Raw genomic sequence first — 24,699 nt, 5'->3', positions numbered from 1 at the left:
TGCTCATGGTCTTGTCCTCACCATACGTGACTCTGGCTGAGAATAAAGAGGAAAGTCTTTGGTATTAAATCATACGACGATGTCAAATTAACATTTAAATGGAAAATGATACAAAACATACTGATTTGCCAGTGAAACATTTTTGAGTTGTGTTAGTATTAGTGATGTGTAAAGTTTAGCTAGATGCACCTTTATTTACCATTCTTGTTTTGATTTACAGTAAATTATTCCATGAACAGCTGCAAATATCTGTATGTTCACATCAGTGTGCATCAACACGTGTTTTTTTCAGTAAAATCCATGAAATTATCTCAAACATTGTATGTTGTGAGTTTTAAAATCATTTTGTCCCCGTTTTACATCATCAAAAACCATCTCTGACGTCCCTGACTCTTCTATTGTGTGGTTTTGCGTCGCTCCCTCCTCTTCCAGCTCATTTTCTCCTCCTCAGGTATTGACAGACAACAGATCATCATGACCACAACACCACAGTGACCTGACCCTGCTCACTGGACAGACACTCCTGACCTTTGCCCTTTGCTTCGATCGCAGTCTTGTCGTCCTCTCCTCTCCTCTCCCTCCCTTCAAAGACAGAAAACACCTTCAGATGATCTGTTGATACTCATAGAAATAGAAATGAAATGAAATAAGTTTTGCATTGTTTTGTCTTCACTATGTCAAGTAAGTGTAAATGGGGAAAAAACGTTTCTTATGTAAGTGAACAATCAGAATGCAGCCGTAAAAACGTTTTTATTTTGAAAGCCGTATCAGATTAGTCAGTTACGATAAAACACATTTGATGTCGTCTGTCTTAAAAACAAGTGGTTATCAGTGTAACACAATAACGATTTGACTTTTCATGTATATACAGGTCACCTCTAAGTGTGTGATCTTGTCAAACTCTTGTTTACCAAACAATCCACTCCAGTTAACCCTGTGAACTTGAATGTTTGGCAACAAAATGGAACTCGGCCTGAAACCATAAAGACAAACACACACTTCCATCATCGCCACAGACTGACCGGCACCACCTGGACTGTACCTGGACAGACTGACCACACACACATTCTATTTCACTGTGCCGGAGCTTCAGCATGGGTTGGCAGAGGAACTGCTCTGAAACCTTCATTTAGGAAGAAAATCAAAACAAAATGTGATTTGTTTCCATGAAAGGAACTCAAACAAACATAGAGAGTCAGTCAGGGAGAGTTTGGAGGAAGAGAGGGCACAAACTGTTTTATTTATGTGTTATAAAGAGCTTCAGAAATGTATTAGAACACCACCCAATGTAAGATTTATGAATTTACTCATGAATGATCTGTTTTTTGTTTCTGTAATGGTGAATACATCAGTATGTAGAAGGTCTTTAACCAAAACGATATTTTTAATGGTAAAATATAATCATCCATAATCAATTGGCTGATTTACAAGAAGAAAAATAAACTGAAAAAAAGTAAAACACAACTTTATTTCTTGATTAAGGTGTCAAATTATAGTTATTTACTTGCTTTCCTGAAGGGAAAATTTAGTTTTAGTGGTTGAATGGTGTGAACTTCTTCCTACTCCTTTTTAGACATGAAACATAAGTCAAGTTTTTTATCTATATATATATATATATATATATATATAGAATGTTATTACGGTGTGGTGTGAAATCACATTTGTTTTCTCATATTTATTGATTATATTAGGAAGGAAGTAGTTTGAACTTCACTCAGACGTAGTTTGGTAAAAACTTTATTAACAAAACTGAAGGTAACACAGCTCAAGCTCACTCCTAAAGCACAGTCGCTTTATTTTTTAATAATTATACCCTTCTGTCAATCTCTAAAACTGCCACAAGAATAATATTAATAATATTAATGATAATAACAACAGCATGCATCGTCTTTACAGTTAAATATTAAAATAACACAGCCACTGGGATATACTGCATAATATAGATTTGTATATTTACTCTACAGACCTTTGCAACATTAACAGCATCTACAGTAGGAACGCAGCCTCAGTCGTGCTCATTTCTCTGGTGATGTAGCGCCATCTAGTGCCTCGTGAGCACAGTTACAGGAGCGGTACAACCAGAAAGACAGCAGCTGGTAAAGGGGGCGGGGCCTCGGGACAAGAAAAACCACCACTTTGTACTGTTCACAATCTCCAACAACAATCTGTAATATTTAAGATTATTATAGATTATGCACCTTTAAGAAATCAGGCTGAGGGATGAGGAGTGAAGTCAGAGAAGGCAATGAGGTTAATGTTACTACTCTAAAGGGGGAATGCCACCCGTTTAAGGGACTGGTACAATCTTTCACCACAAGAAAAGACATTTATTTCTTCCCAACATGTGCCAATTATTATTATTTGATTTTTTTTTTTTTGTTAAAGCTCCAAACTGATGAATAAGAACACATTTGTTTTGGAAGATCAAACCATGACAAGAAAGACTACATTCTGGTGGATTACTTTCAAATTTAAAGTTGATGCGTCATGTTTTAGTTCTATCATTTCACAGCACATTCATAAGCATGTAAATATATTCAGGTTTATTTTTCTTTCCTTCATTTTACGTTGGTTCCATGCATACAATTGGATTTTCAGTGGCCAAAAATCTGCATTAATTCAGCCAAATAACTTAAATTTCAAGATTCTCATACCACTGGATGTTTACATCAATTTGAAAAAGAAATAATACTGAATCCCAAAATGTAAATAAATCCATCCATAACTACGTCATGCATTGTTAGAGAGTAAGGTGCACGTACATCTGCAGCCAAGGAACTAAAACATGAAAACACACGTTCCCTTAAAAACGGGTGGAATTCCCATTAAAGGGTTTTAAAGATAAATCTGATTTAGGCACAGTTAGTACTAACGCTGTAATCACAGGTCTGCTCTGTGTCTCTACCTGGTCATGATGCAGGTGTTAATATTTATTTCTTTTTTTTAAGATTAACTTCTTGCATGACAACATTTTCCTCTACATTCTATTACAAACAGCTGGACATTAAATATCATTTACTTTGTCACAATGATACTTATCAGCTCGTCCGATGTGTGAGGTGTCGCTCGCTCAAGTTGTGAGTTATTCTAATTTTCTGGTTTAGGCACAGAGGAGGTGCTGCCCCCTGGTGGAGGAGGGGGGAGGATAAAACAGTGAAGAAGACATGATATAATGGGTCGGAGTGGATGCTGGTCCCCGTTTCCAGGGATTAAAGATGAGGGTTTTTTTTGTCTCTAGGCGACCACCCACTGCAGGACGCTGGTGTCTTTCCCACCAGTGGAGATCAGGTGACTGTTGTCGTGCAGGAAGGCAACGTTGGTCACGTGACTGCTGTGGCCACCGTACTCGTGGCTTGGAGCCTGCGGATTTAGAAGCAGAGGAAGGAAGTGAGGGAAAGTGAAAAGTGCACAATTTGCTCTATTTATTCAATTCATTATTCAGTAGCTTTTCTCCTCCATTATCCAGCCATAAACCATAGCAGGCAAAATAAATAAATAATATGAGAAGGGTAGAATATGGATTATAATATTAAGTAAATACAAACTTTCTGGGTCTGAAGTGAAACTTTTGCATTCAGTTCTTCAAGGACATTACTCTTGGTGTTGACTCCAAATGTGGGTAAAACTTTTAAGATGAGCGTTTAAAAATAAGTACCAACATGTTGTAATTATTAGCATCTTCTCTGAACGGGGAAATTAAGTTTACAACTCCATATTTAGGCAGAAAATTTGAACTTGTTAAAGCAATTCCACTGCTTAGACCCAAAAAAACCACCTGGAAGAAATTGAGACGTATTAAAGTTGTGGTAGTGATCCCACGCTGAGCCTCGCGGTCGAGTATTTTGTTGTTTCTGCAGAGTTTTTCACTGCGTTCCATTAACACTTCATTACAACGCATGCAGGGAAGAAGTGCGTGGCTGCTTGTGTGAAACACAAAGGTGATAAAAGTGAGTAACTGTGCATGAACACGACTCACCCTTGGTTGAGAACAGGGGAAGGAAAACAAGTGCACTTTGCCAAAGTCATCGGCAGAGGCGAGCAGGGAGCCGTCATGTGACCTGCACACAGCGTTGATGTCAGTGCCGTCTGCTCCGTCCGGCCAAATCCCTGAGACACGCGGACAAGAAAAGTGAGTGAGTGAAACTGGTGAGAAAAACAGGTTTGATTCAACAATTTCAATTGACCAACCAAAGGTGTTGAAGCCCAGGGTGCAGGTGTAAGTGGCCCACGCCTGGTTACGCACAGTGTCCATGTTTGTCACATGTTTACCACTAGATGCCTCCCCTGGAAAAATGGAACAACCATGTGTTACAACAAGTCCAAAATGTCACTTTAAAAGCTGTGGAGTCTAAATGTTACCAGAGACACAGAACTTACAGAAGAGGATCTCGTAGTCTCCTGAGTTGGTGACAAGGTACCGGCTGTCTGTGGACCAGTCCAGGTGTGTAACAAAGCTGGAGTGGCCCTGATGAAAGAGGAGAGCGCACAAGTGGACATTTTAGAGAAAAAGAGCATGTTTTAATGTGATTAAGATACAAACAACATTCTTAAAGAGCAGGGATGGGAATCGGTATTGGTGTCAAAATCACTGGATCGGATGGAAATCATGCTTGACTCATGTTTGAGCTGTTTAATACAACACTGTATGGTTACACAGTTGGAGAATCATATCTTTGAAATGACTCGGCACAAATGTGTCATTAACAGCTTCATAGTTCATAAAGGCTCTAAAATGACTGTATCGGACTAATAATGGTATCGGTAGATGCTGGAGTTTGTGATATCGGTATCTTATTGGACAAGTAAAGTGGTAACAAAGCTGCAGGAACGCCCACTTACAGTGCATTTCCCCACACGGCTGTACTTTCGGCCATTCTCCGTCACGGCATAGATGTAAACAAAGTTGTCGTGGGAGGCGACAGCCAGGAAGTTACCATCTAAAAGCACAGAGGGTTAACAGTTAGTTAGAAATGCTCCTGAGAGAGACAAGTACAGCGCAGAAACATTACACTTTGTGAGCTGCTGCATCGTCTGTGTGTCGATGTTGTACCTGGAGAGTACTTGATGGTGGAAATGATCTCATTGCCGTCCGTGTGCATAGAAACGAGATCCCGGGTGTCAGTGTCCAGCACCAGCCACCTGAGACACCATCATCTCACTGTTAGTTCATTATTTCTGGTTTGAAGATTTGTCGTCAGTTCACGTAGTTTAAAATTAAACTCACTACCACAGTAGATGCATACTTACGTCACAAACATTGCTTTCAAATTTTACTAAATGTAAAACTGCATAACAGTGGTCAAACTAGTGTTTAGTGTCTAATTTGTAACCGAGAGGCCGACCTTCCAGTCATGGTCCCGACTGCCACGACTGCTCCGCTGGGATGGAAACCTGCAGACCTCCCTGGATCCTGGAGCACAGAGGACGACGAGTTTCTTTATTTAATTTGATGATTCACGTTATTACTTTTTTTAAATTGCATCCCAGCTACTCCTCCTCCTCACCTCAATGGTCTTGCTCCAGAGGGGCTGATGGGAGTTGGTGTCCCAGAGGTGAACCTGTTTGTCCTGGGCGCAGGTGACGAACTGCTCCATGGAGGGATGAACGTCCAGACCCCACAGCTCATCTGTGTGACCCTGCGACACATCACGTCTAATTCAGCACATCCCCAGACTGATATTTGGAGACTGCCTCCAAATAGGGTTGCGTTTAGAATTTTAGTCGACTCAAATTTCTACTTTTTTCATAACATTTCACAACCTTGGAAGTGGAAACTTATATTCTACACACTGAAGAAAACACAGATCTGCACAAATATCACACAGTAATCATTTTAAATGTTATTCAAATGAAAATGAGAATACTCATTCAGCCTAGCTTTTACACTGTAAAGATAATAACAATAATTCTGCAAATGAGACGTGAATATGTGTGTGTGTGTGTGTGTGTATTAACAATATGAACATTTGCATTTCACAATAAATAATACTCATGGTTGCCAACTTCCTGATTATACTGTTTACATATTGCACACAAATTGCCATATCCCCTTGCACAGCACTCTGACACCAATTAAATGAGCCCATGTTGGACAGTAATGAATGAGCAGGAGGGGGATATTATTTTACTTTGTATAAATCTTCATTAGTGACTAATCTGTAATTTTTCTGTTATGATTTTGCACTGACTTGATATTCACAAAAGGAACAAATTGTTGTGTTTTATCTTTCAAATACAGCAAAAATACCTTATTTTACAGAATGGTTGGCAACCCTAGCTGAAAAAAAAGGATTTTATTTTGCTTTTTCAACAGGAAATGTAAAATTTTACTTTGGTATGCTCTGATTATACCAGGTAAATATAAGTACCTGCACCACTGGTGTTAAAGTATCAGGGAAAGCAGCTCTGATGATGGCATTCTTGGTGGTTCCAACAAAAAGCTCTCCTGGTTTTCCTTCAGCCAGTGCCCGGACCGGACCGAACGACTCACCGACCTGCACACAAACACAGCGTGGACTCATTCAGATGTTTATTGTCACTATGCCTTGAATACACAGCACAGCTGAGCACTCTCACCTCCATCTCAGCCTGTTTTCTGTAATCGTGGTCCCACAGCACCACCTTGCGGTCCTTCCCTCCTCCAGACACCATGGTGCCGTCCTTCAGCACACACAGTGAGAAGATCCCGCCCTCGTGGGCTCCCGACACCACCTGACTGATGCGGTGACCACCTGTCAATCACAGAAACACGTTGCCTGTGTTATTTTCTTGATTTGAGCATATATACATATATACTGTATATATATACTTCCTGAGTAATTGAGAGTTGATTGTTGTAGATTTGACCTTTGGCCCAGATGTAGATGTTTCCACTGGAGTCTCCTGTGATGGCATCTCCATTCTGAGCGAACGCCACACACAGCACGTACTTTGGTTTCTCGTGTTTCTGGAAAGAAAACGGACAGGTTCACAGCAGACGGTGTTTTTACACTTAATGAGCGTTTATTTTTAGGGTCATTTGGGTTTATATTCGTGGTGCACAGCTGTGAACATGGCCATACTTCAAACAAGCCCTGTCTCTTGCTCAGAGTGTTGCCCTCCATGGTCCAGAAGTTAATGTGTGATTTCCCACAGGTGACGATCAGGTTGGCATCCATGGGATGGAACATGGCAGCCAGGACAGAGTCGTTGGAGCACTGCAGGGACAGGAGGCATGAAGATGTAAACCACTATGACCATTTTACCATTCTAGCAACGCATACGCGTTCACACCAGGAGGCAGGATACCTTGACATCAGCTATTTGCTTCTCCTTCTGCCAGTTCCAGACTGACAGGATGTGATCATTGGCGTCATCCACAGCACAAAGGAAGGCACCACCATTCTGAAAAGAAAAAAAATACATTAAATAAACAGAAGGCTCCATTTACACTGTTGACTCCACAGGACGTGAGGCTTCTTACCGACTTGGAGAAAGCGACACACGTGACTGCTCTGTCGAACACTCCCATGCCGAGCACGTGGAGCGTGTTGAGACTCACAGAATCCCAAACACGGACATGAGGAGCCAGCAGCTGCACAGAGGAGTGACAAGATTAAATATAGATAAAAGGATACGATAAGAATGTAATTTCCATCTGTTTATGAAACCTGCTGTAGGATAAAACTGTCACCATGTCTCTATGAGCCAGATTCGAGATTCAAAGACTTTTATTGTACAGGACAGACAGAAAAAAGTGTGTGTGTTTTTTTTCCAGTACCTTTCCATCTTTAGAGTTTCCAGCCACTTGGCCCGTTGCTATGGTAACCATGTCAGGATGTACACTCAGACTAGATAAAGAAAAAAATAAATAATTACCTCATTTACATTTCCTTCCCACATTTTTTTATATGCAGAAAGGTGAACATTTCTGTAACAGCTGATTTAGATTCAAGCACCACATTTAAAATGTTCAATTGCAGTACTCCCAAACTTTTGTGAATATTTACTCCAAAGCAAAGCATACTTATATTAATATAAAATTGTTCTAAAATAATAAAATAAGCTAAATAAAAGCTACAGAAGCTAAAAGAGGATCCTTCTCCCCGCCAGAGGAGTGGGAGCGCTCAATGGGATGGCGTGGGGAAACCCCCCCCCCCATTAAAGTTTATGTGTAGAGAAGAGCCGCTTTCCCAGCATGCCCTGGGGGGATTCAGTTTGTTTACATGCCAGTGGCTGCAGTCAGAGAGCTCATTCAGAATGTCTGCTGGCACTTATCAAGTAAACCACGACTCTCATTAATGGCAAACACTGTCTAAAAACTGTATTTGTGCGGTTTAGAATATACGATTAATATAAGTTGACTAAATCTTTGTCCCCCTCACCATTTGACATCATCGTTGTGGCCCAGGTAGTGTCTCTGCTGCTGCTCCTCAGTGTTGTACAGCACCACAACAGACGCGTTGAAGTAAACAATCTCTCCTGTGGGCAGCAGGTAGACGTTGGAGCGGCAGTCGCGTCCACGGTAGCCGTACCTGATCCATGCTGGAGTTAGGGAATAAGACAGGCTGAGCAGAGCACCACCACCAGGCAAGAACACGTCACATTCTGGTCTAAGAAGTTTAGATAAAATATACAGATTTTAATTATTTCTAAATTGTATCCACAGTTCCTCCTCTCAGGTTGTTTCTCTCTCCCATGTTTGAAGGATACACCCACTGCAGTTTGAGCTTGTGGTCAGGGAGCGCCACCTTCTGGTCAAGAGTGTAGCTCTCCCTCTGCTGGTCGGGGATGTGCATGGTGACGGGACGACCCCGGAGGAACATCCTCACGTAGCCATCCTCTGGAAGGATAGAGATAGAGAGAGAAAAATAGACAAAACATTTAAGGGACAAAAGTCTTCAAATGTCACAAAAAGCCACAAAAAGCATCAAATCTAAATGAATATTATTTGTTTTTCTGGAATAGTCAATAGTCTTATTCAGTGAAACCAAGCAAAAAACAAAAGAGGACATGGAGGAAGACATCTAGTGAATAAGAAGTCTGTCTGTTTCATTTCTAAATGATGTGTAACATGTCTAATAATAAGAAATAATCAGTCACAATGACTGAACTTCAATCCCAAGAGCTCCTTGGTGCCTAATTGGGTCTCGATGTCATCTTCTTTATTAGAGGGAAAAACATGGATCATGAAGCCTTTGAATTACACAGAAATATGAAGTATCAGAGGAGAAGGAATCACGTTTACCTGCATTAAAGGTGCATTCTTTGGATTTACTGAAACAGAAGAAAAGGAAACATTAATGAAACGTATCCCGCACAAAGCTTCATTTATCATTTATCATCATAGTCATTTATGATGGAAACTAAATAAAACAGAAGATATATATATAAATACTGAATAAAGACTCTGAGACCTTGTACCATGACAACAGGCTCTCGTATAAGACTGTGAATTATTTATTCTCTGTCGCGCTCACTGCTCGTGTTGGTGGAGGAGCTTAAAATGGTTAAATCACAAAGTACAAAGGTTGATAAAGAGAACAAGTCAACAGAGCAGGTAAACACACAGTGACTTCCTGTTATCTGCAGGTAACGACGTGTTAATGTGACAAATGTTGAAACTATAACTTTAAACCTAAACAGACGATCTCTCATTCAGCCACGTAATCAGACCCGTCACTCAGGTCCAGGTGATGGACGACCAAGCTGCCTCGTCAGTTTGCAGCATCTGAATCAACGCTCTGTCCACCAATCAGAGCTCACACTCAGCCTGACCTGTCAGGATGCTGTCAACCAATCAGAATATTGAGATGCTGAAGGCGCTGCCTTGGATATTACCATGGCAATAGCAGTAAAAGTAACGCCTGATAAGATAAAACACAGCAACGGGAGAGTGTGGAGAACAACGCAGCAGCAGCTGCACAGACTGTAAACAATGCAGTTCCCCAAGTTTAAAAGTATTCTAAAGTCAAAGACACAGCAAGAAGCTGAGTTTTTCAAAGTAAAATTTGTGTTTGCGAGGTACGTGTGAAATGCACATCACATTATTCAAGTTTCCTGCCATTTTACTGAGCCGCAGTGACACGTACAAAAAAACCCAGCTATCACTGTGATGTGAGTAAGTTCTGGAGCTAAGAAAGCTTCACGATCGATTCAAAACAAAGTAGACGTGTATTTGTTTGTGCTCTGAAACTCCTACTGTACCCTTCTCTAACCCTGAGCCCTTATTAAATCTATTACATTATTAAAATGCCTGTACTGAACTGGATAAAAGGGATTTTGTCCACTCTGCACCTTTTGCATGGAATATGTTGCAGAAAGACTGGTAACTGAGTCAATTTCATAGAACGCCTTTAAATCCAAGCCGACTCCACAACATGCACTTGTTTTTCATAATCTGCTCGTAAATGGAATCTGTTTTCTTTTTGGTTTATTGTAACTGTGTAAATGTGTAACTGCGTTGAGTGTTTTGTATTTGCTGCCGCCGTCATGGCCACTACTCCCTTGAAAAAGAGGTTCTTAATCTCAATTTTCCTGGTTAAATGGATATAACCTTGGAGAAGCTTCACTAAAAACAAAACAAAATGAGAGCGTGAAAGACACTGAGGACACCTCTGAGATCCAGGATGAGGCGTGTGTGTGTGTCTGTTTTAAAATTTAAGTCAACAAGCGACGCCACTAGAATGATCCGAGGACCTGACTGTGTCTCTTGGCAGCCGGAGGCGAGCAGGCCGAGTGTCGGCTTAGTAAAATAACCACATAATGGCCCGTTTGTCTCTGCGACTGCTTGTGTGTGTATATGTGTGTTTGGTCTACCAGTGAGACGAGGTGTAGCCTGTTTTGAGCCAATCAAAGAACAGAGATTGATCCAGAGCCAGTAATTAGTACAGGGCATGCTGGGTAATTGACAGTTGGATATTTGGCTGCAGTCCTGTGGTCACCAGGTTCCCAGGGAGAGAGAATGCACAAACAGGCCAGTCATTAAAACGCAGCAATGACTGTTTTGTTGTTGCTGCACTTTGGAAACACACGGGGTTACAAAAGTCTACGGGGGAGCTCCTCCCACCCCTGAAACATGTGACACAAAGAGTGTCACTAGTTATTAAAATATTAAAATGGGCGGCAACAAGAAACAATGTGTTAAATGTAACACAATCTTATTAACCATGTCTTCAGACTCCCTGACATAAAAGTGTGCATCATGGTTCATACACTGTGATATTTTTGGCAACACTAGTTGCATAGGGCCTCAGGCACCAGGTGGGCGGACTAACCTGGTCAGGGTCTCTCTGAGAAATGCTGCATCATGTTTGTGTTTTGTAAAGTGAATCAGGATCCAGTAATTTCATTTTCCATCTCTACATGTTCTTTCCAAAGACCAACAGCCAAGAAACAGACAGATACACGAACAAGAAACTGTAATGCTCCTCTTCTCTAAAGTTATCTGACAAGATGCAGCAGAGCTTCAGGACAATAATACAGCTGATACTTTATATATTGTACATAAAAAACCCCAAAAATCAGCACATAGAAATTAAAGAATCAAAGAGTAACCAAGCTCCAAAACCTTTATAATCCCCCTGTGTTAGATTATTCATCATAATTTGAATGTGACCAGACATGATTCAAGTGCCTGTGGTTTGTGCCAAATCGAGTTCATGATGCCTGTATGACTGGTGTTTATACCAACACTACATGGTTTGTAATATTTTACTTGTTTAATATTCAAAATCAATAAATTAAGTCATATTCAGCTGCAAATTAAGAGTGGATGCATTAAAAAAAAAAGGTTATCATAATTCAACATTACATGATTATAATAATGACTGCAGCTGTCGGTGAGAGACGGATATTGCGGCCTGAGTATGTGATGGTCAAAGCCCTGTGGACTGTGGGAGTGGACGCTGAGAACTGTTAAGTGTGCGTCCATTTTCCACATCCATTATGAGTGAAGTATTGCAGTGGCTCAGTTAATGGACTGATCACATTCACAATCTTGAGTCAACTCATACAGAAGAGGAGACGTACTGATGTGTGGTCAGCTTTGCACCACAATAATCCGAACTGACATCACTGCGGCAACTTTCAGAAAAGGACAACACAATAAATGAGAGAGGGAGGGAGGGAGAGAGAGAGGGGGAGAACGTTTTGATGGGACAAATGGAAAAAAGGTCTTGATCTTTCCAACATCATGGAGATTGTCTGATCTTTTCTTTTCATCAAAATTTGATTGATTTCAGTCGGTGAAGGTTAAAGTGGCCATATGTAAAATATGCCACCGCACACAGAGGTTTCCAGATAATTTAAGGATCCTGCACAAACCAAAAGACAATAATATAAACAGCAACAGAATTTCCAGGCTGTAAATTTAACTTTAAACTATGAATAAACTGGCCTTGCCATTGTTATCAATTTTTTGCATAAGAGATTTTTGCATATATATATATATATATATATATATGTGTGTGTGCATGTATGTATATATACACACACACACACATTACATTGCCTTACATTAAATGAAAATCAATTCAGGTTTATTGTCTTTGTGGTGCAAAATGCTTCTGTGGTCTAGATTTGTTCCATGTTAAGCAGGAGAAGTAATCAATGTTATCAGTGATTCTGCACACTGGGCAGAATTGGTAATCGTACAGTAACATCCGTCCCTCAGCTGCCTGTCTGTGGTTATAATGCTGCTGCTGCTGCTGTCTGGTGTGTAATAAAGGAGTGGTCTCAGCAGCATTTCATGAAGATCCTCAGGTGAGGATACAGAGGAATTTAATAAATGAATCCCGTTGGAGCCTTAGAATTAATCAAGGCACATAAATAAAACTACAGTTGGTGATGTGAAGAAAATAAAGTGACATTAAGTGTCTCCTGTCATTTCACGATCACTCAATCCATCTCTGTGCGTGTGTTTCATAACTTAATTTTATTTATTTATCCAACAGCTGAGCCAAGATTCATTAGTTCTGACCTGCAACAGAACAATGAGCCACTGATGACACATAAAAGGCGAATAAATTCAACCATGTGTGTGACGTAATGACAAAAAATAAACTTCAAACCATTTCACCCTGAGGGCTTTTTCAAAACAACAAGTTTCTTTTCTTTCAACTAAACAATTCAACCATTAATCGTTCTCTTTCAGTAAGAATAGAAGTTCTGTAATTTAGCATTGTTGTGTGTTTTCCTCAGTAATTTGATCCCAACTCACACAAATTGCTCTTCACATTACTGTGCTGAAGCTCTCCCTCCACAGCCACCCACAGTCTCCACAGACAGGGGAAACAAACAGTCTGCGTGACAACAACAGTTTCATGAGACAACACAACTTCCTTTTGAAGCTGCACACAAGCAAGTAACTGCTGAAAAGTAAAAACATCAGCCTGAATTCATTTTTCCAACCATAGACACTGTGTTTGCTCTTTAATCTCTTCAAATATGAGTCAACACAGATGGGTGTGACGCCCCAAACTACTCTTTAACTCATCCAGTTGATTTGAAAAAGCTGCATATGCGATTTAAAAAAACCCTCATGTAACCATTTGATCACCAAGAAACAAAAGCTACACAAAATACACAGAGAACACAACAACAACATGAGTTTCTCTTCTAAAAGCTCGACCGTAAGGCCTCTCTGCTGTCAGTCTCTCTGTTAATCATTGATTCTCTTTTGAAAACCAGCTGTTTACCTAGATGATCTCTTCATGTCTGCAGCCTTTCCGTTATAGAGAAGCAGGGCAAGGTGGTGAGCAGTCAGCGGTTTGTGTCCTGTGTTCAGCAGCAACAGCAACAACTTCCTCCTTCACAGCAGCAAACTTTAAGCTCAGCCTGAGGGCGAACCATCACCCAATCACAACACACTTCCTGACTCTGCAGACCCACCCACTCTGCCTGGTAACCACTCCCCTTCCCCCTTTTACCAACAAGGAGAAGTAGAAATCTGATCCATCAGCAGAAAGGGAAGGAGAGGAGAGGAGAGGAGAGGAGAGGAGAGGAGAGGAGAGAGCCATGCCTGGTAATATTACACAAAATTCATGGTGACGTGTGTGAGGTACAAACACAATGAGGAGGAGACAGAGCAGAAGATACTCATGATGATGATGATGAGCTGAACTGATCCTGACACAGTCTGAATAATTTAAACCTCTGTAAGTGGAAGAAACTGGAAGAAACGATCATATCATAAAGAAAAACTATTGTCACGTTTTCATTTCTAGGGTTTCTTTGTCAACATTTCGGTGAGATTTTAAAGCTGTAGTGCGTAACTTTTAAATGTCTGTTACAAACCATTAGGGCTGCCACAATTACTCGATTCATCAATTATTAATCAATTACTAAATTAATTGTCATTGTTTTTGATAATCGATTCATCGGTTTGAGGGTTTCTCTGATTCTTCAGCTTTTTAAATAATAATTTAAATAATTTAAATTTCTTTCAAAGGAATCATTCAATCTGAATCATTTTGTAAGACATTTGAGAACATCATCGTTTCCACGTTTGACAAACACTGATCAATATTTTTCAACATTTGCTGACGTTTTCTGAACCAAATGACTTCTTCGATTAATTGAGAACATAATCAACAGATTAGTCGTTAGTTGCAGCTCTGTAAACCATTCTCTAATGAGTTCACACAATGCTGATTAAGCCACAACTCTCTCTGTGTGTTTCTCAGTTCAGCAGCTTTGGTTTACTGTTTGTTTGTTTTCGTGTCTGTGGTGATGTTGCTGCTCTGCACTTGAAGTCACTGCTGAGCAGACAAAGTGGAAGAAGCACACAGAAGTGGATTTGACTTCACTACTAAAAATATACGCGGACATTCAGTGGGAGTTCACAGTCGTATTTTTAACCCTTCTGTTACCATGCTGACGTCGCTGACAGGATTTGTCATGTGCACATCTCATTGCCGTAACTCCTGGACTGTTTGTGGTATCTAGAAAATTCTTTTCCTTTCCCCCTATGTCAGCTCAGATTGGCACAGCAAACCCCTGCGACCCTCATGTGGAGGATAAAGCGGTAGGAGATGGATGGGTGGAGACCGGAAAGCAGAGAAATAGAGCTTTGTGCCCATATACTTGTCATTACGGTAGAACCGCAGGACATCAGTGGTATGAGTTGATATCTCAGTGTTATGAACCGGTTCCACTTCAGATAAACTCCAGCGTGGCTTTTCTTGAGCTATGATGCTTCGATGTGTTTCCATTTTTCTAAACCTGCTCTTTAAGACATTTGGAGATGATCCCAGCATGCATTTAGAAGGAGACAGACTGCACCTAGTGTAGCATAAAAGTGCTGAGTGGTCTGATAGAGAATGATGATTACGAGATTTAAATATTAAAAATATAACCACTTTATGCTCTATGCTCCACACAAACAGCACAGAATATAAAAGTAATTTAACAATAAATAAAGAGAGATGTGACATGACCCACAGGACACATACACACCAAGTTAAAGAGGGTTTCATGGCCATTTTAGAAACTGATGAGCACTTTATTTATTTATTTATTCATCGACTGAATCTTTCACATATTAGCAGCTGCTGAGTACATGAACAGACAGGAGACATGTGTTACCCTTTGCCACCGGAGGAGCTGCTGGAGGAGGTGGTTCGACTCCGACTCTCTGCACCCATCTCTCTCCTGACCAGAGTGAGACGCTCTGTGGACATGCTTTTCCTGGTTAGAGAAGAAAAGAGGAGACATTCAGAATAATTTCTTTCCCTTTCTTAACATCCACCTTTAATAATTTTACTCTCATGATTGACCACTGGTGTAGTAAGAGTTTGGATCGTAGAAGTAAAACTGTATTTTCTATTGGGAGTAATGGGATAGTTTCAATGACTGTCAACAACGACAACAGCAGCAGCAGCTTTGTTTTCACAAGGCTTCATCGATTGTGTGATTCCTTAAATGATTGCAATTCAATTACAAGTTGAGTCACTCTCCTCAGTACATGTAAATTGTGAATACAAGAAGAATTGGAACCTACATGAGTGTAAATACTCAAAGTGTTATTCTTTTAAACAGTTATAAAAAATGTGCACATACAATTTCAAGTGTGGGGCACATTGACAAGCAGAAAAAAAACATTTTTTGAAATTGTACCTCTTAATGGACTGCAGCACTTCTTTCTTAGGAGAAGAAGGGGAAGACAGAAGGCGTTTCTGTTGAGTGTAGCCATTACTGAGAGGTCTGGAGGGAAGAGCCTGGAGGAGCTGACGCACTGAAAAACAAACAAACAAACAAACAAACAAATCTCATAAAAGGGTATGATAACACTTTCACAAACAAGCAGAATCACACTGCCACTGTCCCTTTGTGCTGTATGAAGTGCTGCAGACCCTGAGTTACTCTTCAATGGAACATGAAAATATGGAATTAAATGACATTATAATTTCTTTGAGGTCATGTTTTGAATCTATTAATACTTATAATTGTACGGCAAATCAAGTCGCAATTGCAATTACTTGCAATTTTCTCCAAATAGTTCAGCCCCGTTTGTTATTGAATGTTTACTCAAAGTTGACCATCACAGCACTGGATGTGGATTTCCTCCCTCACTCACCCTTGGTAGGTGCCGCTGAGGCCGTGGTGGCCAGCGGTCTCCTCCCAGCAGCATGGACGCCTCCTGACTGCATCACCTGACTCTGCTCCTCGCAGTATCCCAGTCGTCGCAGGGCGTCGGCCAGGGCCGACTTCAGGAGCTGGATCTCGTCCTCCTGCAGCTGCAGCCTCTGCTCCAGGTGAGACACCCGGTCGTCGATGTCCATGTTACTGCTGGCCGACACCGTGTCATCTGCACAGGAAATCCAAGAGGAGAGATGGTTATGGGTTAAACTACATGACATCCTGTTGGAATAGTAAAACACGGATTAAAGTCTGTGAGTTTATATTAAAAGAGAAGCAAACAGGGTCAGTGTCGGGGTTATAGAGCTGCAAAGAGATTATTATACCGCTGCTTCCTGGACTTAGTATCCTAACTTGTTTTTTTGGGTGTAAACACAATGAGCTGCATTAGGTTAAGAGTTTTGTGTTGTTGCTGCTGCTGCTTTGTCCACAAGTGGTTTTAAATTTACTTAGTTTAATAATTTAGACCCAGAAAGAAAGAGGAGGAACACAACACCAGACACTGGGCTTGTGGGGTTGTATTGTTTGGACACACACACACACACAAGGAAAAGACAAAAGAGGGACGGAGGAACTGTTGTCAACAGAGAAACAAAGCTTTGTTTACTTCCACAAACATTAAGATCTAAGGATGCCCAGTGGAGTTTTTAAACATCACTAGTTCTAGATTTGTGTGTAATCAGTTGCACCATTTGTTTCGCGTCAATATTTCTGCCAAAGTGCAGAGGGCAGTGATGCAAATGCAAGATGTAGAGTGGAATATGATGATACGGGAATTCAAATACAGCAGGATTGAAAAAAAACTCTGCACGTATAAGTGTTTGCACAAGTGCACATCATGTGTTTGGACTTAAACACAGTAGATGTGGTTGAGAAACACTCGATGTAAATACAACAGCTTATGTTAATTATCATATTAAGTATTAAATGCAGTGTCTGTTCTCATCTCTTTTATATTTATTTCTATATCTGGGTCATTTGCAAACATTGACAGTATAAAGATGAATCAATACAATAATCCTTGTTTAACCAAAGGTTAATCTAGCTAAATCCAAAGTAAAACACATTACATTACAGTTATTTCTCTGTACAATACAGAAATAGTTGAAATGCATGGGTTTTTTTTTTCTGTGATCTGTGAGTGAGAATGTGCTGATGCTGAGAATGTGCTGCCCTCACACTCCTCCCTCAGTACTTGGCCTTTTATTCTTCATGAACTCTTTCCAGCCCAATCCTCCACCAGTGGTCATACAGATTATCAAAGTCAAACTGCGGATTATTAAACCAACACTCACAGTACTACAGTTAAAGGTCCGAGTGCTGGTCCAAACTAACTGTTGTTTCATAAACAGTGGCATCATTATTGAAAGGAAATTAAAATAATACTACCACCTATTGTCTATTGTCCTGCAAAGGTCACCATAAAATTTCCCATGGACACCGTTCAGAGCTCTGAGCTACAGCGGTGTAAAGTGTTTCCAGTTAAATAACATGAAGAGAACCACCAGGACGGCACAGGTCACGCTGGCCCAGCATGTGCTGCGACGCACGGACGACGCATGCGTCACTTCAGCGCTGCAAGCTGAGCAGGAGGCCACAGGGAGTTACAGTTACTGTATCACATCTCGCAGCCAAATGAGACAGGAAAAGGCCGGAGGGAAATCAAGCTTGAGGTTTACATACAGAGGAGAGATTTGCATGGCAGGATCAGCAGCCCAGTGTCAGACCCGAGCTTCTTCACGTTTATCAGTGTTTCCTTCTTCTCAGCTCAGTTATCTGATGCCGTTTCATCAGCCTTTTGTTTAAATCCACCATTAAAAATGTTGTGCTTCGATCAAAAGGTCTTTGCTACTCATAAAAGTAATCATTTTAAATGACATATGCACTTGGTAGATACTGTATATTAATAATTCATGCATCCCAGGTATCGCATAACATATAACTGGATTACCACAACAACTGAAAAGAAGGCCGTCTCTTTTTAAACAGCTTCCAGCTCGTAAATGAGACTGTATTCACTGTCCCAGAGTCAACGACCCATCTGAGAATTAAAACTCACACGGTGTGAATAATGACAGCTAATTTGTTACAGTCATTTTAGAGCAATTCAACTCCTCATCCACACGAGTGAAGGAAGTAATACGTGTCTTTGTATTTAAATACAGGAAGTTTGATAAGTACTGATATTTAAATATATATAAACTGTAGGAGCAATAAAAAAGAAAGAATGACTAACAGTGAGAAGTTGAAGGAAAAGAGGACAGATTGTATGTGGGAGGAGTGTGTGGGTGAAAAAACTCACAGTGAGCGAGAGAGATAATGATGAATGATTCATTTTTTAACTATATACACTACAGTACAGCAACAACACTGATTCTAAACCTCCATACGTGCACTGAAGTGAGCAGAGATGCAGGATGATGAGGAGACGCGGCTGCAGAAAGTGAATGAAAGACACTTTTTAGATACTTTCATTTTAACCACATGTTTACAAGTAACTTTTGTGAACTTTATTTTCCTGTAATCTGGTGAAACCCATGCATGCCTGGACATCGTGTGTGTAACAGTTAACCAGGTTATCTGTAGTATCACACATGATATCACTTAGTGGGTTCATGTAACATGATTACTAAACACAGTGAAGGGATGGAGCAGGAGATAAGGACACAAGGTAGGGAAGAGGAGGAAAGAGGAAAAGAACAAAGGATGGAGATCAGTAGGGTTCACCTTGAATTAACACACACACACACACGCACACACACACACACACACACACACACACACACACACACACACACACACACACACACACACACACACACACACACACACACACACACACACACACACACACACACACACACACACACACACACACACACACACACACACACACACACACACACACACACACACACACACACACACACACACACACACACACACAGAGAGTAAACAGTAGCTCCTATAAGAACGATGGTGGACTAAACATGAATGGACAGAGGAGAGAAACAAAGAAGGAGGTGGAGAGGAGACACACTTAAAGACATGAATGATGAAATGCTGAGGGGTGGGGTGGGCTCTGTGTGTGGGATCTGTGTGTGTGTGTGTGTGTGATGCTGCCAGAGAGGTGGACAACGGGAGGTGGGTTATTCAGTGCAGGGCAGTAAGAAACCTGGAGGCTGCTAAAATATTCATGGTGCAGTGAAGTGATGATGCAGGTGGAGCTCGTCTCGCCTACCTGTCATCGTGGTCACTCGTGTCAATCACCCGCTCACTCAGTCAGTCCACAGAGTAAATACTCTGTCAGGTTGTCCACTTGCTCTCACCCTTCCTCTCCTACAGTCTCCCGAGACTCAGACTCCCTCCCCCCTCCCTGTCTCTAACCAGAGGTCGATCACACCCTCTCTCTCTCTCTTTCTCTTACACACGCAAACTCTCCCATCCTGGACCACTCCCTCCTCCATCTTCACTTCCAACAAACTCCCTCACTTCCTGGATCACCCCATCCTTCATTTTCAACCCTCCGCCTCCTCCTGTGGCATAAGCTATCGGCAAAAAGAACTGAGTCAGGAGGGGCGGAGTCTGACTTTGCACACACACACTGCAGCAACGTTGGCATGTGTCCAGCCAGGCACCACCAGGAAGAGACGCTGCAGAGCAGGACTTCAGAATCACTCTCTCTCACACACACACACACACACACACACAGGTTGCTGAATTAAAGTATTAAACAACAAGATTGACAGTTTTAGTAAGACCCACAGACTGTGGCTCACTCTGACCAAAAGGAGCTGGTGCTGCACAAGGACAGTCCCACATTATACAAACTCTTGTTTACAAACTGGTGACCAAACGGCCAAACTGGAGACGAGGGTGAAGTTGTTAAATCACAGTGCTATGATGGATAGCTTCAGTGCTCGATGGCTGGTGTGTCTGGTGCCTGAAGTTGGAGGCAGCGAGTGGAATTTACCAGAGCTACTGTACGGCTGAACAGTTAATTGAAATCCTCTACACCGCAAACATGCACACAGGATGAATCCACACAGCACTGTACTCTATAACGACATATGTAGGAGCTAAACCTTAGTTTCATTTATTTCAGATTTTTGAAGATGTCACGTCCGGCATTGGGTACAGGGGTGTGGTGTCATTGATAAACTCACCTGTTCATGTGCACATGGTACTTTTTGAGACAATGAGGGTGAGTTTGGCGCCGTAATTTTATGTTGACTGATAATTTACAGTATAAATATTCATTATAAATCTTTGTTTTTTGTATCATAATGTTCATTTTCCATCGGTTACAATTTAGCAGTGATCTTTTTCTTTAAAAGTGCATAAACTTAAATGGACTTCAAGATGACATTTTGATTTAAGCTTTATAGTTGCTACACCATATCTTTTATCTGGGCTGGCCTATACTTAAATCCACACAGAGAAAACAGCTAAAAGTCTGGGTCCTGCAGACATTAAAGAGGCTGACTTAAGTAAGTCGATAAATGTGCATCTATTGCGATGTGACTCATTGGTTTGTGAACTGCCTTCTTGTTGTGTTTACGTTTGTATATATATGTATATGTATATATATACACAGATAGACAGATAGACAGATAGACAGATAGATAGATAGATAGATAGATAGATAGATAGATAGATAGATAGATAGATAGATAAAAACAGTGGATGTTGGGCACTGACTGTTACATCATACCACCAGTAGGTGTAGCTGGTGTATATTTTTTTGCACACAGCAGATTTATATAATTTAAATGACTTGTATATGTTTTTAATTCAATGTCAAGTCCCATTGTAATTTTTTTGGTCAAAATGTCCCAGTCGAGGTTGGGTTTACCTCAGCAGGGCCTTTCAGATCACCCGTGATGATTGACAGCACTGCAGAAGCTACTCTAACTGATTGTACACCCACCCACGCCAGAGAACAGTAAAACTATAAAGGCAGGGTGTGTTTATTGGGTTTGTGGTGTGATCTCTGGTTACAGCGAGAGGACAGATGGTAGAAGAACAGACCGACTGGAGGAAAAAGGGAAGACAGGAGGCAGATGATGAGACGCAAACATAAAGAGACAGAAAGACGTGGATCTACTCGAGCCAACTGGGCAGATGCAACACAGAGGACGAGATGATACGATTAACTCTACGATGTAGCTCTATCTTGTTACACTTGATTTTCCCAGTGTGCTCTGTTCAACGCCTCTTTGCCGCTCCGCTCACTCACATCTCGCCTTATTCTCACTTCACACAGGCCTATTTTCAGCAGCACATTTCACCGCCTCCCACAGTTTACATCATCTCTCATTATTGTATCACAATTCAAAATTTGAAAGCAACTTGGTAGGAATGGTAGGAATCACCTTGATTGCATGGAAATTGCTCAAACTTGTGCATGTTTTAGGCAAAAACTATTCATTACAGGTTACACCTGTGTGTAAAGTCTTGTGTTTGTTTGGATGGGAGTCCTATAGACTTTTAGACAGTTTGACCTCTGACTCCTGCCAGCATGAAGGAAAAGAAAAAACACATACAGACCTGTGAGGATCAACTTTCTCTCTATGTAAAAATATTTGTTCACGTGAATTCCAAGGCCAGATTACACAACGTTTTGATTTGATATGATTGTCCCTCAGAGCCATACATTTGTGACGTGACCTGACAGACTACAAGATGGTACCTGACCAATCATGACAACCAACGTGATGACGGTAAGAGGAAGAGGAGCTGGACTATGGGCAGAGCTAAACAACACTGGAAAAATAAGACAAACAATAGCATCCAAAGCGGTGCGTGTGATACTTGCTGTGCTGTGCTGTGTTCGGAGAAGCCTCACTCACTGTGCATCTGTACTGGATATGTCCATCTCTAAATACAATTTAGGATTATTCAAAGCAGAAATGTCCTTAAAGACATAATATGTAACATGTCTGTATTAATACACTAATGTGAGGGAAACACCCTATATCTGAACTATTCGGTACTATTAACTTGTATTGTCTTTTGTTTTTTTCATTGTGTGTATTTTCACTATTGGTTCCCGATTGCTGCACTTTGCTGCACGTTCTGCCACCAAAGCTCTCTCCATGAAGCACAGATGCACACAGGAACCAAAAGTGACAACAAGACAACAATTCCCAATTGTAATGAGTTAGGAAAATAATTCAAAAGATTTGGAGAAGAGAGGAAGAAAGCAGCTTCCTGTAACAGTTTAAAGTCTGTGGAAAGCAGATGGAGCATTTCTCTTCTTCTTCTTCCGCCCAGGTTTCTCTCATTATTTTATTTTGTCCTGTGAAGCCAACGCTGTGTCTTTCTCTTGGTTTTAACCTGGAAACCTGAGGAGCTGCAGGACACATTGGACCACAACACTCTGTGATTTAAATGGTTTGCATCATCGCACGCAGCTCATCGACCAAACATCACAGCAGCTACAGCCAGACTCCCATGATGACCCCTCGCTGTCTCTCCACCTGTCCGCTCAATATGGCTGTCTGTTTGCAAAGTTTACTTGCAGACAGTGACAGAAGGACAAGGATTTTACTGAAGCATAATGTAAATAACACGTGAGCCACAACCCTCTGCTGTCTGTGTCTGATATGATATTATTTGCATCATATTTGCATCATATTTGTAAAGCAGGATGTGACATTCATACATTCATACACACAGAGCTGCAGAAGGAAAAGGATGAAATGATAAAGAAACTGTCAAATGTCCATCACTGATTATCATATATTCAAATCAGGAAAATACATTTGAACCACAATGTGTAATCAGAAGTAGAAAATCTATGAGGAGCAACAAAGCCATGTTCATGTGTGGCTTAAACTAGAGTTTTTAAGCAATTAGTGAATTAGTAACTGGCTAGTTTTGATAATCACTTTAACATGATGCATAATCCAATGATGCAAATATTTTCAGGTGGGTGAGCTGGACATTTTCCATATATATATTTGTATTTCCTAGGTCAGGGCAATAATTCTATAACAATATACAACATTTTGCGATAAGAATTTCATTACTATCAACATGAAAAATATTTAATCAATGTTTTACCTCAGGTGTGAGAAATTATTATCTTGTCATGAGAATGAACCCTCTTATCTTATAGAAAACATGGTTTTATGGCGACAAGAGTAGATCAGTTGTGTTCACTTTTAGACACTTCTAGGTATCGCATATTTCCATTTACATGCACTTTAAATGGTACATATAATTGTTACATTTGAGCCTGTTCAGTTTTGTTTTAATGTGTTTTTCAGATCAAGTATTCCACACCTGCACTCTGTACCCTCACCTAATTAAATACATGGTTATCTGTAGGATAAAAACTGTCATCTAGTCATTTTAACTTAAATTAGTAGAATTTAATAGAATTTGTGTTTTTCTCTTGATAATACATAATGACACATGTGCAGTGTGATTTCTGTAAGCGCAATTAAATAATTAAATGTTTATCTAATCCTTCATTGATAATCAAAAATACATGTTTAATTAGCTGACATCAGTTAGTGATCATGATGGATTATTTGTAGCTATTTGTTTTAATTGTGATGACAGTTATATCATCCAGCCTAAGACAAAAGGTAAAACTCAAGGTTTCTTTGTTATCTCGACATTTTCGCATGGGATTAGATGAGATTAGATGATGAAGATGAAGATGATCAGCTCACCGTTGTTGCAGTACTGTAGCAGCAGGTTGGTGCTGCTGTCACACAGACTGCCACACGAAGCAATCCTCTCCGACATCCCCGCTGCTCTCTGACCACCGTGCCCGGCTCTCTGCCCACCGTCCCCGGCTCTCTGTCCGGTTCTCTGCCCGGCTCTCTGCCCACCGTGCCCGGCTCTCTGCCCGGTTCCTCCTCCGCTCTGGCCGCTCCTTTGTCCTCCTCTGCCGCGGCTCTGTCTCTTCTTCACACCGTCACCACTTCCCTCCTCCGCCACATTCATGGACCAAACGCACACACACTCACACATAAATACACACACTCACACACACACCTGTACCTGCCTCAGCCTGAGATCCTTTCTCCAGCTCCTGTTTCACCGTCTGCGCCAAGTCACACACTA

General features: G+C 40.9%; 1 protein-coding gene across 1 annotated transcript; it reads right to left on the bottom strand.

Annotated features, from left to right (window-relative positions):
• Positions 1–1,721: 1,721 nt before the first annotated feature.
• eml2 (EMAP like 2) lies at positions 1,722–24,650 on the bottom strand. Its single transcript, XM_044032362.1, has 22 exons — positions 24,303–24,650; positions 16,556–16,786; positions 16,096–16,213; positions 15,565–15,666; positions 9,227–9,255; positions 8,692–8,821; positions 8,364–8,513; positions 7,760–7,829; positions 7,463–7,573; positions 7,288–7,383; positions 7,062–7,196; positions 6,847–6,946; positions 6,577–6,731; positions 6,369–6,494; positions 5,505–5,636; positions 5,343–5,410; positions 5,051–5,139; positions 4,840–4,937; positions 4,378–4,465; positions 4,189–4,284; positions 3,977–4,107; positions 1,722–3,360 (listed from the first exon to the last, which is right to left on the bottom strand). Exons 1-22 carry the CDS (start codon positions 24,604–24,606, stop codon positions 3,235–3,237), a joined length of 2,685 nt encoding a protein of 894 aa, XP_043888297.1. The 5' UTR covers positions 24,607–24,650; the 3' UTR covers positions 1,722–3,234.
• Between the last annotated feature and the right edge of the window lie 49 nt (positions 24,651–24,699).

This window comes from Solea senegalensis, linkage group LG8, assembly GCF_019176455.1.
Source record: "Solea senegalensis isolate Sse05_10M linkage group LG8, IFAPA_SoseM_1, whole genome shotgun sequence".
Classification (NCBI taxonomy): Eukaryota; Metazoa; Chordata; class Actinopteri; order Pleuronectiformes; family Soleidae; genus Solea; species Solea senegalensis.
The sequence above is the reverse complement of the archived record's forward strand: the minus strand, read 5'-3'. Positions and strand labels throughout refer to the sequence as shown.

Excerpts from the sequence above, each read along its gene's own strand:
- eml2 (XM_044032362.1), bottom strand. The coding sequence starts at position 24,606 with ATGTGTGAGTGTGTGTGCGTTTGGTCCATGAATGTGGCGGAGGAGGGA. Across the intron at positions 16,214-16,555 it reads CTCAGCGGCACCTACCAAGG|TGCGTCAGCTCCTCCAGGCT; the intron begins GTGAGTGAGGGA and ends TTTGTTTTTCAG. Across the intron at positions 7,197-7,287 it reads AGCAAATAGCTGATGTCAAG|TGCTCCAACGACTCTGTCCT; the intron begins GTATCCTGCCTC and ends CTGTCCCTGCAG.